The sequence below is a fragment of the Syngnathoides biaculeatus genome, chromosome 14 (assembly GCF_019802595.1).
Source record: "Syngnathoides biaculeatus isolate LvHL_M chromosome 14, ASM1980259v1, whole genome shotgun sequence".
Lineage (NCBI taxonomy): Eukaryota > Metazoa > Chordata > Actinopteri > Syngnathiformes > Syngnathidae > Syngnathoides > Syngnathoides biaculeatus.
The window spans coordinates 16,333,392-16,353,115 of NC_084653.1; the positions used below are offsets into that span (position 1 = coordinate 16,333,392).

Sequence of the window (19,724 nt, forward strand, 5' to 3'; positions counted from 1 at the left end):
AAAAATCAGTTTAGGATTTTTTTTTTCCTTGTTAAATAAAAATAAAAGATAATTGACAATGACATTCTGGTGAAAGAACCTTGTGAAGGTGACTTTAAAAACAACTGTTAATACAATGTAATACAATATTTTCAATTTTGACAATTTCTACTCAATAAATGAATGGAAAATTTCCCCAAGGGATTAGTACGTAACATCCAAACTGTATGTGAAAATAACATGATTAAAAAGTGCCAATTCCTGACAAAATGAAGCTTAAACAACTTGTCAATTAAACCACAAAATCTTCAACCCCTAAGTGACTTATAACAACAACAAAAAAAAAATTCCGGAATGCTTTGCTTTAACTTTTCTTGTTCAATTTAGATGCTACGCCAAATGTGTATTGATCTCTTCACTTGGCTAAACTGAGGGTGAAATACAACCAAGGCAATGGCTGACTGCATCTTTTCTAAACAATCCTGACAGACCCATCAGTCATTCACAGCCAGCCATTTTCAGGCCATTTTGACGGCTCTTTTAAGATCCATCGAGTATTGTGTTTCGTGACAATGTAAGCACTGAAGCTACCACAAGAAAAAGTAAACCCTCCCCTCTTTTACCAGAAAGGTTTCTACCTTTTTCCATTCTATAGTAATTAACTTTCTTTCGGCTTGTCCCTTTTGGGGTCGCCACAGCGTGTCATCTCAGATGAACGCACATATTTGTTTGGCACAATTTTTACACCGGATGCCCTTCCTGACACAACCCTTCTCAGGGAGTGGAGGCCCCAGTGGGGTACAAACCCACAACCCCTGGTTTACCAAACCAATGCTCTAACCACTGAGCTACGGGGCGTCTATTCTATAGTAATTAACTCAACTACGAAATGCAATAAGGACCTTGCTGACTCACTGCATGGCTTGAGTTAAACATCAATGGGTTTATTTTACATAATGTTGGTCATTTACTTCATGAACTGCGTCATCTTTTATGATAGTAGCAAATAATTGTACAATATCTCACATCCTTCACTTATTACATATATATTAGTGTAATGATTTGTCATAACATTGATTGATTCGTACCATGAGTCATTTTTGCCTATTTGATTCCAGAAAGACATTGCTTCATTTAGAACGATCCGTTCCAAAATGATTCAGTGGCTTGAAATCGATTATGCAATTCTTTAGCCAAAAAATTGAACTAGCATAACTGTAAAATAAATACAATGATATTGAAAAGTGCAGACATGAAATGTTCTACATTCCTTGGAATGAAGGTATAAAAGAATTATAGATGTAAAAAACAAGTAACTAACTGGCAAATATATTCACACTTTACTTGAAAAAGGTGCAACCAACATTTCTTCAGGTAGATTTTAGAGTAGTTGTACCTGCTGTTTTTCAGCATCAAAACAATGCAAATTCAACATTAATACAAAAATAACAAAGTGCAACTAAGACCTCTGACAAAGGAGCAGTGGTGAAGTAGAACTTAGTATTAAAAACTCTCTTGTGGCAGAATACACACAGACTGTTTGGAAACAGGAATTAGGGTAGCTCGAGTTTTTCAGCTCAATAGATATGTTTTGGGTTCATGTTGACATGCTACTTGAAGCACGCCCTTGAGTGAAAAGTAACAGTAATTAGTTCTGCCCCCGTTGTTCTGAATGTCCTGTTTGCCACACAAACACCACACCATTGTAATCTTTGATGCATTTTCCCACTTGCATTGCTCCTGTTGCAGGACCACTGAAAGAAGTGACCGAAAGGCCAACGTTGGAGTGGGTAGCAAGAAATATCTAAATCCAATGGTGACAAAATAGAAAACTACTTGTTTAAAACATCTTTGTTTTTGGAAACGGCAAAGTGTTTTCACACAGTGGACCAACATGGGCGCTTGATAATTTCTCGCTCGACAGCTTCTCATCTGCCACCATGCTGTTTTGTTTTCTGCGAGCACCAGCAATGACATCACAGACAGGCAGAGTTAGCCGAGTAATGTTTTGTTTTTAAAGATTAAAAAGAAAAAAGACTATTCATATAAAATGTGGAATTCTTACATCCGATGTGCTATTTCTAGTATCGGACTATACAATTGAATATCTTTTAGAACAATTAGATTTATTTATATTGTCTGACAGGGCTACTTGCAAACCACAGATTGATGCAGTTGGATCACAGGAATATGAATTGATACATTGAAATAGTGAAGGAAAATTTATACCCAGGAAAAAACATAAACTTTTTTGATCACCAGCCATTGTGGCTAGTGGTCTCGCAGCATCTGTAGTCACTCAGCACTTTTACTTGCCATCATTTTGTTGATGCCACTCAGCACTTTTACTTGGCACAATTTTGTTTTTGTATAATTATGTTTAATATGATTAAAGCTAGATTTGAACCCATATTTACCAGGTATTTTAAAGGTTCTTTTTGCAGCATATTTGCAAACACCTATATAGTAAATGCTGAAGCAACATTAAAAAGTAAAAAAAAAAAACCCAGCATCCATCCAAGCTGCTTATCCTCATAAAGGTCGGGGGAGTACTGGAGCCTATCCCAACTATCTTCGGGCAGGAGGCGGGGTAAACTCTGAACTGATTGATATATAAATAATAAATAATTACTTTTTAAATTAAAGCCAAAATACATAAGGTTATTTGACTTAATTCAAGGTATTACCTTTTGATAGATTTTAGGTAACAGTGTATCTGCTTTAAAATATGGAATAAATCCAATCACAATTTAATACATTACTTGGCACTTTTTCATTTTTTTAATATAATGACAGAATTGTGCATTTATGGTCCCTGTTAAATGATCCATGGCAGTATGACGTAATGTGGGATGCAGTAATGTAGTCTTATGATATATTAATGGCCAAAATGGAGTCACAATATGTGACATACTATTCAGGAAATATTGTGGCTGTACTTTTCAGAAAAGCAATTGTTACTGTATTACTGTTTGTTTACAGACACCTCACATTCTTTATATTTACTTGGTTTCATGTTCTACTGTCTTATATTATTTGCGATAAGTATGCACCACTCATGTACTGATTTTCTTGTTTGTCTTGAACATAAATAAGTCGAATGAGACAGCCCATGCTAAGTGAATTGTAGAGCTGTTGTAAACCCTTAAAAAAAAAAATTGTGGCTTTAGAAACTGACTGCTGTCAAAACGCAACTCCTGCAGTCATTTGTTCCTTGGCGCTGCAACATTTAATTTGCCTTCACAGTGCTGTATTTTTATGTCAGAGACAATTTTGAAATGCTCTATGAGAGCCATATATTGTGTAAGGATGGACATGGGTGTCAACAGTTGCATATATGTTTTTTTTTTTACTTTGCAAACATACAAATTAAGGAAGGCTAAAAGCTCAAATGCACTTTGGAAAACTTGCCTGACAAGTGCTGACACTCTGGTCACGCTATCAGTGTGCAATCAAGGGAGTTGTGTGTGTGGGTCCCGAGTATGTATGTGTGTGGATTCACGAGGAGGGGCCCCGGGCAGAGCGTTGAGATAGTCAGTCAGGAGCAGATGCGGCAGAATCTACGCCCACTGTGTGCAGTACAAAAATTTGAATAAAAATTCAACCCGACAAAGTGGCTCCTGGGAGTGGCTTTTTAGTCCAGTTGAAACTGACCTGCAAATTGCGGGTTGGTGGGTGTCAATATAAAGCCATGTTGACATCCCTAATGCTATACATGTGCTCTGAGTGGCAGGTGCCTGAATGTATCTGACTTCTAAGGTGACCATTTCTCTCACTCATTGTCAATGGGACACACTAAAACTCACTCCCTAATCTTAAATAACGTAATTTCTCGAGTATAATTTGTGCGTGCCGTAGTATAATGCACACCCCGAAAATTGACGTAAAAAAATATCATGAAAACCCTTCTACCAATGTACAATGCACACCACCAATTTCCTGCTATCCATATGATGAAAATATTAGGTATTATCTGTATTTCTATTTTGCTAGGTTTGTAGTTTTATCACAATCAACATCAGCTTTAATGGCCAATTATTGTTATTGTTATTATTGTTTGTACTTTTATTGTTTTTCAAAAATCTCTGTCCAACAATGATTAATAATAAAATTTGTGCATGTACTGATGCAGCAGTAATATATATCTTGGGACAGGCCACAGGACATGCTTGTCCTGGTCCCTGCAATTGTCAGAACAGAATCCCTCCACCAATTCAAATAAGTCCTCAATGATGGCATAACATTTTATTAATACTGTTGATAACATAAATTACAGTCTTAAGTAAATAAAAAATGTTAAATATTTCTGCATTAAACATTTGTCCATAGTGCAGTTTATCCACTACATTACACGTCCTTGGCTAAGACTTCAAAAGAAACATCTGCCTCATCTCCAATCTGAAAAAATATCCACCGTAGCTACCTTTGACTCATCACCGTCAAACTTGTCATTGATGAATTGGTCTAGTTCTGGTGCTTCCTGCATTCATGAACATTCTTTTTGAATCCCAAGAGTTTTGGTTATGCAGTGTAGCCTCTTGCCCCTGTTCGGCTAAAAATCTGTAGCAGTTCTTCATTGCGTCTGGTCATGATCAAAACAAAAGCTCAAATTACGTAGAAATGAGCGTAATGGGCACTTTTTTAAAAAAAGTGAACATTTCAATTGTGTGCGCTATCCCGTTTTTTTTTTTTTTTTTGATTGTACTACATAGTTTCAGCTCACGTCGTTTTGCTTCCAGTTTGCATCATCGGCAGTAGCGATGACACATTTCTTTTAAAAGTGGCTCCACAACTAGACCTCGTACTCGACATTTTTTGTCTCTAAGTTAAAACAAACTCAGGGGCAGTCGTTTCTGATGTTTGGTGCAGTAGCAACAAATCTACAAAACCACTCAACCTATGCTGATCTGAAAATATAAGCAGTACATATCCACCACCTAGTGTACACAGATCCGTCATTGTAATTATTTACATTCATGTGTTTAAGTTTTAGTCACCAACAAGCTGCTCCAGGCCCTCTTCCAAATCTCTTCGTCGAAAAATATATTCATGTCTATTGACACAGATGGCAGTGAAGGAGCTAATGAACCTTGAACCCTTTAACTTTCTTCAAGGAATTCCGATTGTAATCTACTTTCATTCCTAATATCAACAATTTAATTTGATCTACAGTCTCTGACTTTGCTCTCTTTCACAAGGCGCTTTCAACTCTTAATTCACGACTCACCTTGTCCCTGATCACTCTTTGTCTGCAACATCTTGCTCACTGAATATCATTGGAACCTGTTGTGAAGTTATTCAGTGCTCTCTTTTACTATTTATTATAATCTTAAGAGATCAAATGATTGCTTGTTTAGCACATTACATCTTCAGATGGGATGGGCTGCAAATGATATGCAGGCTCCAAAGAGTTCATGGATATATTTTTCTTGTCCCGCGTTTCCACCCACAAACACACGCATACGCCCAGCAAGAAGTAAAAATAATTGGGATTTGTGTACATATGTCAACATGCTGAAATGAAAGCTACCCGGCTGATTTGTATGGTTAAATTAGCCAGTGGTGGCGCCTTTCATTTACAGTCTGGATGCGGAAACTCCTGTTGTGAAGTCTCAGAGTCCACAAAATTCTCTGATAACCCCATAAAAAGTAATTAGATGTGTGCTTTCAAACATCATCCCTGAAGGGACGGAGGTCCTGCTAAGGTGACAACTTTGTTCCTTGCCACATAGAAGCAAATCATCTCTCCAAATCCGGAGAGGATTTTATGCGCACCAAGTTTAGGAGGACAACTGGAATCCAACCGGTTATGGTCAACAAGATATAATGTATTTTCATCAAGGATGTATCCTCAATAGGTGTATAGAGTATGACTAATTACCAGATCTGCCTCATAGCTCTGAGGAGCAGGGTTCAAATCCCAGCCCTGCCTATGTGGGATTTGCATGTGCTCTCCGTGTCTGCGTGGGTTTCCTCCACGTGCTCAGGTTTCCTCCCACACCCCAAAAACATGTAGTAGGAGGTTGAGTGAAGACCCTAAATTGCCCATTGGTCTGAATATCAGTGCGAGTAATTTGTTTAAATGTGCCGTGAGATTGACTGGCGACCAGTTCAGGGTGTACCCCACCTCTCGGCCAAAGATAGCTGGGGAAGGCTCCAGTACGCTTGTGGCCCGAGTGAGAATATGCGGTGAAGAAAATGGATAGATGGATGTTTTTCAACAGCTAGCTATGGAAGAGAGTCTGACCCATCTTGTCTGTGTCATGCTCCTGGATTCCAGCCCGGGCTGGGCGTGGCCAGCTAATCAGAAGGTGCACACCTGCGCCTCATGAACACTGATTAGACCCAGTACATATAGGACCCGGGGGACGACAAATACTCCGCTAGATCGTTGCTCTTGATGCCTCGTTCCCGCACTCCTGCTTTCCTGACTTCTGATCTCCGTGCGCCGACCCACGCCTGTCCACTGACCACCCTCGTAAGCCCATCCGTACTGGTACTTCGGATTGTTTGGACTGTCTACCTGATCTCAGACCTCGGACCGAATAAAGCTTTCCTCTGTACTGTCTGCTGGCTCTGGAGTTGTGCATTTGGGTCCATCCTTGAGCCCCGCATCGTGACTGAACGATCTAGCCAGAACATGGACCCAGCCGACTCTGAAGCCATTCGCCGTGCGCTGCAAGTGCAGGGCAAACGCCTAGGTGAGCAAGAGGCTGCTCTCCAGGGTATGACTCACCAGATCCAGGAGCTCTGCGCCCAGCTGGAACCGTGGCTAGCCTCCCAAGCTAGCTCGGCCGCTCCTGTGCCTCCCCGTGCCGCCATCACTCCGCTCTCTCGACCAGAGCGGTTCTCAGGCGACTCCGGTAACGTCAAGCCCTTCCTGGCGCAGTGCGATCTCCACTTTGAGCTTTATGTCCCGTTCCAGCACTCTCGTATTCCTGATTGATCCTGTGTGTACCGACCTTCGTCCGTTCTCCGACCAACCTTGTAAGCCTGACTCCTTTGAGACTTCTGCCTGCGTTGATTGTTCTCCCGTGTACCGACTCCTGCCTATCCGCTCATCTGCTCTCTCGCCCGACGTCACAACTACCACTGCTGCACCGGACTGCCTGCTCGATCGCCGACCTCTGCATACAATAAGCGAGTCTCCTCTCGAACTACCTTGCGTCTTCCGAGTTCCTGCATTTGGGTCCTACTCTCGTTTCCGATGGGATGTGACAGTCTGTGAAATTCAGATTTGTAATGCGCTGTCATATCTAACAGATCCCTGTAGATGGCGGTGTTGCTTTGCTTTCGGTTTGAGATCAGCATCGGTTTTGAGTAGAAGATATAGATTAGGCAGTGAATCTTTGCTTGTCACATCAATTGTGAGAGAGAGAGATGTGAACACGTTGGTAGACATCGGACATACAGTAGTATGTATATTTGTATGGCATAAACAATGTTTGTAGCTAGTTGAAAGTGCAAGATTGCAAGAACAGGTGATGCAGTTCATGGAGTAAACAGTGAAAGCCATGATATTTCAAAGATGTTCAATTCAAGACATGAAGTCAGTCAGCGTCTTCCATGGTGCATTTCAAAGTTGTAGATAAAAGATTGCCATAAAAAAAAAACTCAATTCCTTTTTTGTTTTGTTTTATAGTTTAAGGTTTCTCAAAAGCAAAAAAAAAACTAAATAAAATACTCGCCTCACATTTACTGCTTGATATTGTTCTCACTATAAGCATTTGTCAGAAAGTTGTGTTTTTGGTAAAACCGGGCCATGCTTGACTAAAGAACACAAAAAGCCCGAGTCAAACTTTTTCTGGTAAATAAAGAGGAACAAAGATCAGTAAAAAAAAAAAAAAGCTGTGACACAGTTGGCAATAAATTAGGCATGTAAGTTGTAATATGTCCTACATATTACAAATATACTGCACATTCATGCACCCCGAGCGATAGCTGACATTTTGTTTCAATTTAAAATGTTTTTCCCCTTTCACACAAGTTGTGCTTTTGAATATGTGGTAAGAACCTTGGACATTTCCTTGCCACACCACACCTGTGCATACAAGTTTCAAATAAAAAATAATAGAGGCAAAGCAACAATTTATATATAAATAAAGTGTGAATAAATCCACATCCGCGGACTCCAAGGTTTTAAATGGTCTCTCAAGCAGAAATCAATGTGTAGCGTTCCAACTAAAACACATACGCACCCAAAGCCCTGAACAAGCTAAATCTCTAACGCAAACCTTTCGACACAAGAATTTTTTTACTGCATGCCGTGGCTTTTGTAAAGTAATGGCAAATATCTACAACACATCTCATAGTGTCATAGTGATGATTGCCTGACCAGATGTGACAGAATGTGAATATTTCCTCTACATACCTACACGATGTTAATTTGTTTAAACAAATTGATTATTCCAATGATTATAACACCCTTGATTATTCACGTAATTTTCTCAAATATTTTGCATTATTAGACAAGAAGGCAGCACAGTAGGGCAGGTGTAGAGCGTTGGCCTCACAGTTCTGAGGACCGGGGTTCAAATCCCACCCCCACCTGTGTGGAGTTTGCATGTTCTCCTTATGCCTGTGTGGCACTCTGGTTTTCCTCCCACATCCAAAAAATGTGCATTCATTGGAGACTCTAAATTGCCCCTGGGTGTGGTTGTGAGTGCGACTGTTATCTGTCTCCATGTGCCCTGCAAATGTCTGGGCACCAGTTTGTGGTGTACCCTGCCTCCTGGCCGTTGAGAGCTCCAGCACTCACGCCACCCTCGTGAGGATAAGCAGCTCATGAAATTAATGGATGGACAATCCATATGGAAACAGGAATTTGACCATTTTGGTTTGAAGCTAACATTTTGGGCAGCTTTGGCATACTTTGTTAAAAATGTTTCAAAAAATAAATCAATCTTGGGCTTCAGTTTCATGGATCAGCACAAAATTGGATGGATGGATGGATGGATAGGAGAGACGAGAGGGCTGAGAGAAAACCCATAATGTGTGATTTAGACTACAAGACAAATTTGCTCTTTCATGATTGCACTCTGTTGGGGCAATTGCCATTTTTATCCCGCAATTGCGCAGAATAGCCACAGATGTGAACGGGGGCACGCAAAATTGGGAATGTGAAAAACTGAAATGACCACTAGAGCTCCACAGTTCAACACTGCACAGTTCTTATTTGCACATTTTTGCAATGGTTTTTTAAATTTTAGAAAAAAAAAAAAACAGTTATTCTTCGTGTTATCTGTTCTTTATTTGGTCAAAAAAGGACAATTGAGATTTGGGTTGAAATTTAGTTTGAGTCACTGTTGTTTCTATCTGTGGTACAAACGGAGACCATGTAATAAAGTTGTCATAGTCGCAAGAGGAGGCTGAAACCAAGCTGATTTCATCTCATATTTACTTTCAAACGTTTTTGACTCATGCTGCTGTTTTGAATGATGCAAAAGATGCTGACCCGAAGCTGCTGCCATGGAGTTTGATGATGAATCACTCTTGGAAAAAAAAAAAAAAAAGGTCAGACTCCAACCTTTGGCATGTTGGGTTTTATATGTCACGTCTGGTATGCCACAAAACATCTCAGTGAAACGATCCCTGGCAAAAGGGGGTCGCTTTTTCGCACATGCGGAACTCCAAAAGAATTCTGGACAAGCAGTGGGCGGAGGAAGTTGAACGTGAAGTATCATGTGTCTGTGTAAACGTTTCTTGTTAAGTTTGCAAACCCAAGCATCTCTCCATGCTGCAGTCCTTAGTGTACCAGCATCTGGCCAACAGCTGAAAACCATTAAGGCCAGTTCCTTTACGCTGTTCCACCCTAGTTTGAAGGCACGTAAGTTGCTTTTATCCTCGCTGTGTTGTTGTTTGCATGCTTTTGCCAAAAATGCATTTTTTTTTCTCTAGCTGAGCTTTATCTCAATAACGTAAACATTGGTCATGTGTTTGACACGTAAGAGAAAGTGTTCCATTTGCTTTAGACACAAAAACATCCAACTTTGACTAATTCCATAGAAAGTCGTGTTCTTCTCTTAGCTAGTAGCGTTCCTTAGTCAGGGTGAGTGCAGAGGAATGAAAACAAAAGGATCTTTGTTGATTTTCTCTCACTTAGAATTATGTCCCGACCTCAGAGCTCAGTGTTGATGTTACTACGTTTGCAGCACTCGGATCCTGTTAGTGGCTTGATTCTCCACTTTAGACAGTAACTTGTATTTCTGTTTTAATTATCCAAATTCAGGCAGCGACATGCTCTAGAATGATATATCCAGCCTGCATAAGAGAGAATTGTACTGAGTCAAAATGGGTGGTGCTATTTTTTCCAATAACACTCTTCAGCCTAAATTCCAAAATGTTTGAATCACTGGAGTTTAATTACTAGAACCAGGACATTTTTATTTGAGAATATAAGTAATATTATCTGTGTGAAAGTGATTCATTATGTATAATTATGGATGAAATAATTTGTGGGTAAACTCCAACAGTATATTTCCTGTACAATAGATATCAGGCAGGCTTTCTTTTCGCGGGGCATGACTGGTTTGCAAGTCTGCCTCACAGTTCTGAGGACTCAGGTTCAAATCCAGTGTGGAGTTTGCATGTTTTCCCCCATGACTGTGTGTTTTTTTCTCTCCGGGTACTCATACCTTCTCCCACATTCCCAAAAAACATGCATGGTTGGTTATTTGAAAACACTAAATTTCTCATAGGTACAAATGAGTGTGAATGGAAAAGATGCTTATATAATAATATTTGAAAGAAATTATTCCTTTCCTAAAAGAGAGACTTTATTCCTGCATTCATATTTATTTTGAGCTACAAAAATTATGTCAATCATGTAGAAAAGTCACAATCACAAAGATTTTCATTGGCCCAAAACAAATGTAGAGAGAAGTATTAATGGTTTAGTTCATAATTATGATTATTACAAACCCAATTCCAAAGAAATTGGGATGTTGTGTTAAACAAATAAAAATAGAATATTTGCAATCCATGTTCATTTCCATTCCATTTGCATTTAATTGAATGCACTACAGAGACAAGATATTTAATGCTTAACCTGATTAGTTTCATTGTTTTTACCAAATAATCATCAACCATTTGCCAAGCCGCGTATCCTCACAATGGTCACGGGGAGTGCTAGAGCTTATCACAGCAAATATTGCATTAATTTAGAATTTATGGCTGCAACATGTTCCAAAAAACTCGGACAGACTCATGTTTGCCACTGTTACATCACCTTTTTTTTATAACATTCACTGAATGTTTGTGAACTGAGGACATTCATTGTTGAAGCTTTGTAGGTGGAATCCTTCCCCATTGGTGCTTGATGTATGGATTTGAGCTGTTCAACAGTCCGGGTATTTTACACTTCATAAAGCGTCCCACATTTTCAATGTGAGACAGGTCTGCACAGGCAGGCCAGTGTAGCACCCGGCCTCTTTTACTACAAAAAGCCATGCTGTTGTCACACCTGTAGAATGTGGATTGGTATTGGTCCATGAAAAATACATTGCTTGGATGGCAGCATATGTTTCTCCTAAACCTGTATGTACCATTCAGCATTAATGGTGCTGTCACATATAAGTTAACCATTTCTTTGGCGCTGACACAGGCCCATACCAACACAGATGCTGACTTTTGAACTTTACGTCCATAACAGTCCGAATGGTTCTTTTCCAGTTTGGCCCAGAGAGCATAATGTCCACATTTTCCAAAAACAATTTGAAATGTGGACTCATCAAACCACACAACACTTTTCCATTTTTACATCAGTCCGTTTTAGATGACCTCAGGGCCAGAGAAGATGGTGGTTTTTCTGGGTGTTGTTGATAAAAGGCTTTGGTTTTGCATTGTTGAGTTTTAAGTTGCACACACAAATGTAGCGCTGAACTCTATTTACTGATATTTTCCGTAGTGTTTCCTTAGCCCATGTAGTTATATTTTACACATTGATGATGGTTTTTAATGCGGTGTCGCCTGAGGGATCAAAGGTCACACGCATTCAATATTGGTTTTTGGCCTAGCCACTTACAGCAGCAATTTCTCCAGATTCTCTGAACAGTTTGATGATATTATAGACTGTAGATGATGAAATCCCTAAATTCTTTGCAATTGTATGTTGAGAAAGATTGTCCTTAAACTGTTCGACTGTTTTCTCACACACTTGTTCACAAAGAGGTGAACCTCACCCAATCTTTGCTTACAATTCCTTAAAACTCCTTTTATACCCAATTATGCTCCATGTTCCAAATTAGCCTGTTTTCCTGTGCGATATTCCAAACAGGCATTTGATGAGCATTCCTCAACTTTCTCAGTCTTTTTTGCCACTTGTCCCAGCTTTTTTGGGGGGGAATGTGTTGGAGGTGTTAAATTCTCAATGAGTTGAGTTAATGAGAAAGGTTAAAGATTATTAGCTAAAAACAGTTTATCAGTTTGAACATTAGGTATCTTTTAAATTAAATATAAGTTGAACATAATTTGCAAAGCATTGTATTCTGTTTGGCATTACTGGTTAGAGCATTTTTTAGTTGTGGGCCACATTGTAGTTACGGCTTCCCGCAAAGGGCCATTATGACAAAAACCTTAAAAATCATTAATTGCATCATCATATTTACACATGAAATTTATAAACTGGTTTTAGAATCAGAAATCAAGGATAATGGGTTTTTCAACGATTGGTGATGTTTGGAAACACAAAAAAATGCTTGCAATCTCTCACCATCACTTATAATATGACAATTAGAGATTTTCATACAGATTTTAACAAAAAAAAAATAAATTATATACAAAATTTGCCTTCGCGGGCCACATAAAATCATGTGGTGGGCCGGATCTGCCATACAGTTCTGAGCACTGGGGGTTCAAATCCTGGACCTGCCTGTGTGGAGTTTGTATGTTCTCGCTGTGCCTGTATGGGTTTTCTCCGGGCACTACGGTTTTCTCCAACATATCACATATATCAACACATATAAAGAATATTGAAATGATAAAACATGAAATGATTACTTATTTTTGTGGACCTCCAAACTGCAGCTCATGGACCCTTAGGGGTCCTTCGGCCCCAGTTTAAGAGCCACTGAAAGACAGTGCTGACACTTTTGAGTGAACATTAACGGTGTGTTCACACAAACTTGGAGAGCAATGCCGGTTACCTTTTTTTACAGTTGATAAAGTGAGACACTAGAAAGTTGGGAGACAAGTATGAAGTCTGTGAGTGTGGGCATATGTGGGTTTCTGTGGATGTGACGGGTCCCCTGAGAGGGTGTTGCTGAGTCACCAGACAGGAAGCTATTACAGCAGGCCAAACACTGCAGCTGCCAATCATGCAAAGTAACATCACAGTCAGGTGTCAGGAGAAGACTCACTTTCTCATATGAGTTTTGGCTCAGTGTTGTTCAGGTGAGTGCTTAATATCCCACTGTCTGTTTAATTCAAACAAGAATTTGCACTGTTTTTACGTCACATCTTGTTTTCCATCTGTTTTTTATTAAAGTGTGTGTGTGTGTGTGTTGTGTGCGTGCGTGTGTGTGTGTGTATATATATATATATATATGTGTGTATATATATATATATATATATATATAATATATATATATATATATATATATATATATATATAATTTTTTTTTTACTCTTTTACTTTACATTTTTTTTCTTGACCTGTTTGGTGACCTTTCACTTTTCGTTGATTTGTGTGAATTCTCATGCTGCAACAAATTCAAGCTTATGATAAACTCCCTCTTTTACACTTTGTATTGAGATGGTGTTTTGAAATTTATTGTCATTGCAGTCAAACAGAGCAAAGCAATGAACAAATAGCAAAACGTGTAGGACAGGACAGGACCAATGCACAGTAAGCCAAGCAAGATCTTTTGTGCAATGAGGACAGCTATTGTTACATGTTTTTTACAGGGCTGAATACAATTAAATTAAAATCTCTCTGAGAGCTGCAACTGGTCCAGAAAGTTGCTGTTTTAGTTCTTACACTGGTCCTAAAATCACTGCAGAGGCATCTTGTAAGTCCCAAAAATGGATTCTAAAATCATACTGTAGGCCTAAAAAGCTCTGAATGGTTTTATGCCTAAATTTATTCCAGGCTGTTTTGTGTCCTGTGAGAGTTCCAGACTAGTCAGGTTGGCAGGTGCAAGGTCCTTGAGTGGTTCCAGATGCAGAACCAACAAAAATGAAGCATGATTATGTTTCTATTCAACACAAATGATGAGGAAACGTGCTGAAAATCTGAGAACAGCTCAAAATGTCGGTGGTGATGCTTTTAAATTTGCACGTGAAAACCTTATTGTTCACTTCTATTTTTTGTAACTGACTGTTTTCCTTTTGCATACGAGTAGCTTTTTATTCTTCTCGATGTCCCCGATTTCTGGAGTGGTCTCCGACAAGGAACATTGCCTGTGTCCAGGTTGGGCGCTCCAAATTCGCCCCCGTGCTGCCTGGACCCAGGCTAAATTGTCTAATGGTTTCAATGCTTTGCAACTCCTGCTGGCAACACCAACTCTTGTGTGCATCGAATGCAGAGTTTCTCTAACAGCACAGGAAAATCCCCTGCAAATAACACTAACCCCACTCACGGCTAACTTGTTTGGAGGTGCTAGTCAGCAGTTTTTGAAGTTGTATCATTCTCCCAACTCCCACTCAGTCGTGTGCACATAACTTGATGGAAGACAGGCAGTTATTGGCTGACTGTTGGGTTTTGGGTACTGGCCTTCAAGACTCTGAATGAATTGAGCTCTATTACCCAGTTTGTCATTTCTGAATATAATAATTTTTCACATGAACTTCGACCCAATAATAGCTCAGACTCCCTGTGATAAATTGGAAATGTCAGTCAATCCTGACCAAAATTTCCAATTTTTTAAATTGCCAGGGCAAAAGCTAATTTGTTTGCAACAGCGATGGCCAAGATATTCGTTACGTGGTCAGCCTTGCACATTTCCCCACATTAAAAGGATAAAGAATATTGATTGTGGGGGACGTGGTAGCTGACTAGCTACTTAGTCCTGGACAGTTTGCACTTCCAGTCCCAGATGTTTCTGAACTCTCAGGATAACTGATGCAACTACACGAAAGTGTTGGGTGGTAAGATACTGTATGGCATCGAGATGGAGATGGAGATTTTTTTTAATGGTATATCTTCAATCTGGGGAGTTTGGCAACTGAATGTTGGGACTACACCAATATGTTTAAGAAAGAATAAAATAAATGTTGGTTGTGTAAAGGAAATTAGATTACTCAGTCAACATCTTTGCAGCGAGTGTAAGAGTATTTCAATGACACAGTTTTAGTCCCTTGTTGGAACATTAAAAATTAAATTAAAGATGCTGTTTTCAAGTGTGTTTGTGGGGTTCAGGACCACTAAAATAAATCTCTTGTTACCGGAATACACAACTATTCAAGAATAATGAATTCTACTTCTCGGCGTAGCATTTTCTTTTGCAAAAAAATGTGAATATTTGTTAGGAAATAAAATCTGTTTTTTTAAATGATGATTTTTAATAAGAGGCAGTCTCGTGGTAAATGCAAAAGGTCTTCAGAGGAATACATTCGGTCACACTCCTGCAGGATTTGGAAAGCTGACAAACTGTTGTTTTCCTGTTTTCATTAGACTGTTACTTCTAGTTTAATGTGTTTTTCCTCTGCTCTCCTAGGTCGAATATCGGAATACATTCGGCAGGAACAGCGTTGCACATTTTCCACTATGAATCGTGCCTTCAACAGGAAAAAAGGTGAGGAGACACTGCCAGTTAGGTTTAAACCGCACTAACTCATCTGGAAAGGAGCAAAGAAACAACAACAAAAGTGTTATAATATGTGTGCAGTTTTCTTAACATCAGTAAAACTCTTGTGCCCAAATTATGGAACTGGTTGAATTATAAATTTTAGCCCATATCATAGTTGAACGCTTATGTCTAAACAATTCATTCAGAATTTTTGTGTGACTATCAAATGAGTACAAACAAGAGTATAAAAAAATTATGAAGTCACATAAAGTATTCACACGTGCAGCGTAGCACCACTTTGAAAAAACAAAAGGGGCACTGAAGAGAAAAACATCCGATCATAATCATGAGTAACCTAACAGGAATGTACATACGGCACGCACTTTTGAGGTGACCCTGCCCAAGGGCAGACAAAGGAAAATTCGGGGGTGCATTTTGGGGAAAAACAGCTTGATGTGTTTACTGCCATCTGTCCTGCATCTTGCGCTTCTGCTGTAAGTCAACAGGGAAGGGGAATTTTTGAAAATTGTGGGGAAAATTGTACAATGCCACGTGGCTAACTAAGCTATAATGATGTTTAGTTGACATAATTTATTTGCCCATCCACATTAATCTTCTACATATTGAATTTGCATTTTGGAAGTAATCATTAGTATGTACACTTTATGCTCGATATACACTATCAGTGTTATTTGTTACCCTGATGCCCTATCGTAGGATGCACACTATGTCCAAATGTTTTTTTAATTATTTGTAAGTTTATTAAACAATAAACTAGAAATCACAAACGTCCACATTAAAGTGTAATTCATGAGAAAAATGGTTCATTTAAAACAAAAAGTCATTTCAAACTTTTATCTCATCACAATACATTCCTCAACATCGATGGTTAATTATTGCCTGGCATGTCTTGACATATTAGTGTACCTTACATTTGTATATCTTCACAGAACAATTGTCTTTAACAGGCAAAAGTGTTACTTTCTGAAAAATGCACAAAAAAGTAGGATAAAAGTTCTTTAACTTGTATTTTTGTTTCTTTTTGGGGGAAATGATACTTTTTTAATTACTAAAAATGCACCTGATCAGTATATATATATATATATATATATATTATATATTGTATGACAGGTACCTGGAGGGTTAAAGAAACTAGAGTTCTGTTAGTTATGTTACAGTGCTTGTACAGCACTTAAAATAATAGTAGTAATAATAGTATTTGATATTTCATCTGTATTATGTTGAAAGGGAGAAATGTCCCTGAAAAAAATCTTCAAATCACTGACAATTGTGACCGATAATGCCTTGACAATACCCGCATGCGTCACATCGCTTAGAGTATTATCTGTTCCCTAAAGGATTCATTAACAAGATTGAAAGATAAACTGACAATTTTAGACAATGACAGGGCCGACATCAACAGAAGTCATCATTATGAATGGAAGGTTATTCAGGGAGCCGATTGCGAGGGCACAGAGGGAGTCAAGCGAGACAGGAAAAAAAAAATGAAAAAATACCAGACTAGACACCAGGAAGCAGACAAAGTAAACAAAGGATTCACGTGGGAATACAATTGAAACAGCAAATCATTGCAAACGGGAAAAAAAATCCTAAATAGACTTGGAATGGATTATCTTCTAAATTAAACCAGACTACAGGATGTAGCTATTTCTCAACTAGATTGGTTCTAGTGTGAGATGACACTGTCCCATCGATGCATTCTATCTCCTGAGTGCATATATCCCTGGTGTCCTCTTCTCCTGATTGGTGCAGAGCACATGGGCTTGACGTAAGATTGAAGTAAACAGAAAAATAAAACCATACATTAGAACCTAATACTTATTTTCATTTTTTTCATTTTTTTTTCTGTTCTGTTTGGCTGCCTAGTCAGGCAGATAGTGGCTCTGTATCTTTTTTCTAGTTAAACAATTTTGCTGTGCAACTGTTAGGATTTTTATTGATATATGTATTTACAGGGAAATTCTAGTGGTTTGGATTAATAATGTAACCAATAGGTCACGTCATATGTACTGTACCTTAATAATGTGATGTTAATCCTCTCCCATTTAATGGTGTTTTGAGAAGATTTTTATGGCAACTCCAAATTTTCATGGGCGCCGCCATTTTGGCGAGTCACATGACCTACGTGCGCAGATTTGATGTACTCGGGGCGCCAACAAAGAAATCCTCGCCGGTTTGTCGCGTCATTACTCCCACGATCAGACATGGTAAAATGGCTTACTGTATTGCTAAAATTCCAATGATTCAAATAGAAATAATCCACGAAATATTCGGTGGCATGTTCGGCCCAGGAAGAAAAAGAATCATTTAAGGACCGGAAACCTACGCAGGCACGGGGAGAACAAGCAAACTCCATAATTCTCCACACACACACACACACAGACACACACGTACAAAAAAAAAAAACTACACTGAAATCTAACCCGGGTGCTCAGAACTGTAAACTACTGTGCTGCTATTGTGGAGGCATTATTAATTTATACCAAGCCAAAGACCATTTCATTATCACTTGGACCCCGGCCACCCTATTGGCTAAAACAACCTTTCCCACAATATAAGGCCTACCTTTCACTGATGGGTTCTACCATCCTTCATGGCCACGAGTGCTGTCCTCAGTGCAGTCCTCCGCTGGCTGGCTTAGACGTACTCCGAAATAGATAGGATGGATGAATGGTGTGACCCGCACGTCGGCCGACTCGCGTTCTTTATCAGATGAGGATAAATCCAAGAAATCATCGCTGTCCCTGATTGTGTAGGAATGTAACCGAGTCTTTGTTTATGCACTTAATGTCCCGTGCGTCAGCCGAGTAGTCAGACTTCGCATCATTCCCGTCAAGACAACTATCTGAAAATTCGACATTATTTACAGCCACAGGTTGAAATCTGTATGGAAGTACTCCTCCGTCTTCCCGATCAATCGATACTACTATTCCTTCATCTGATGAGGATAAATCCGAGAAATCAGCGCTGGGCATAATTGTTTCCCAAAGTAAGTGAGTCTTTGTTGCCGCGCCTATTACATCACATCTGCCCACAACGCACGTAGGTCATTTGACTCGCCAAAATGGTGGCGCCCATGAAAATTCGTAATTGCCGATAAAAATCTTCTCAAAGCACCATTAAATGGTACACTACATATCTTCTTTTCCTTTCGGCTTGTCCCGTTAGGGGTCGCCACAGCGTGTCATCTTTTGCCATCTTAGCCTATCTTCTGCATCTTCCTCTCTAACCCCAACTGCCCTCATGTCTTCCTTCACCACATCCATAAACCTTCTCTTTGGTCTTCCTCTCGCTCTTTTGCCTGACAGCTCCATCCTCAGCATCCTTCTGCCAATATACTCACTCTCTCGCCTCTGAACATGTCCAAACCATCGAAGTCTGCTCTCTCGAATCTTGTCTCCAAAACATCCAACTTTGGCTGTCCCTCTAATGAGCTCATTTCTAATCCTATCCAACCTGGTCACCCCGAGCGAGAACCTCAGCATCTTCATTTCTGCTACCTCCAGTTCTGCTTCCTGTTGTTTCTTCAGTGCCACGGTCTCTAATCCGTACATCATGGCCGCCCTCACCACTGTTTTGTAAACTTTGCCCTTCATCCTAGCAGAGACTCTTCTGTCACATAACACACCAGACACCTTTCGCCAGCTGTTCCAACCTGCTTGGACCCGTTTCTTCACTTCCTTACCACACTCACCATTGCTCTGGATTGTTGACCCTAAATATTTGAAGTCGTCCACCCTCGCTATCTCTTCTCCCTGTAGCCTCACTCTTCCCGCTCCACTTTTCTCATTCACGCACATATATTCTGTTTTACTTCGGCTAATCTTCATTCCTCTCCTTTCCAGTGCATGTCTGCATCTTTCTAATTGTTCCTCTGCATGCTCCCTGCTTTCACTGCATATCACAATATCATCTGCGAACATCATGGTCCAAGGGGATTCCAGTCTAACCTCATCTGTCAGCCTATCCATTACCACTGCAAACAGGAAGGGGCTCAGA

At 39.5% G+C, this 19,724-nt stretch overlaps 1 protein-coding gene across 2 annotated transcripts in view; it reads left to right on the top strand.

The window, feature by feature from the left end:
* gulp1a (GULP PTB domain containing engulfment adaptor 1a) overlaps positions 1-19,724 on the top strand; it is a 63,753-nt gene that overhangs the window by 24,785 nt on the left and 19,244 nt on the right. Inside the window, exon 2 of one of the 2 annotated variants that reach the window (XM_061842680.1) lies at positions 15,633-15,710. In XM_061842680.1, the coding sequence (XP_061698664.1) occupies positions 15,683-15,710 (28 nt within the window). In that variant the 5' untranslated portion in view covers positions 15,633-15,682. Of the gene's footprint in view, positions 1-15,632; positions 15,711-17,201; positions 17,206-19,724 lie in introns of those variants that run through there. The other variant, XM_061842681.1, reaches the window with a different exon arrangement.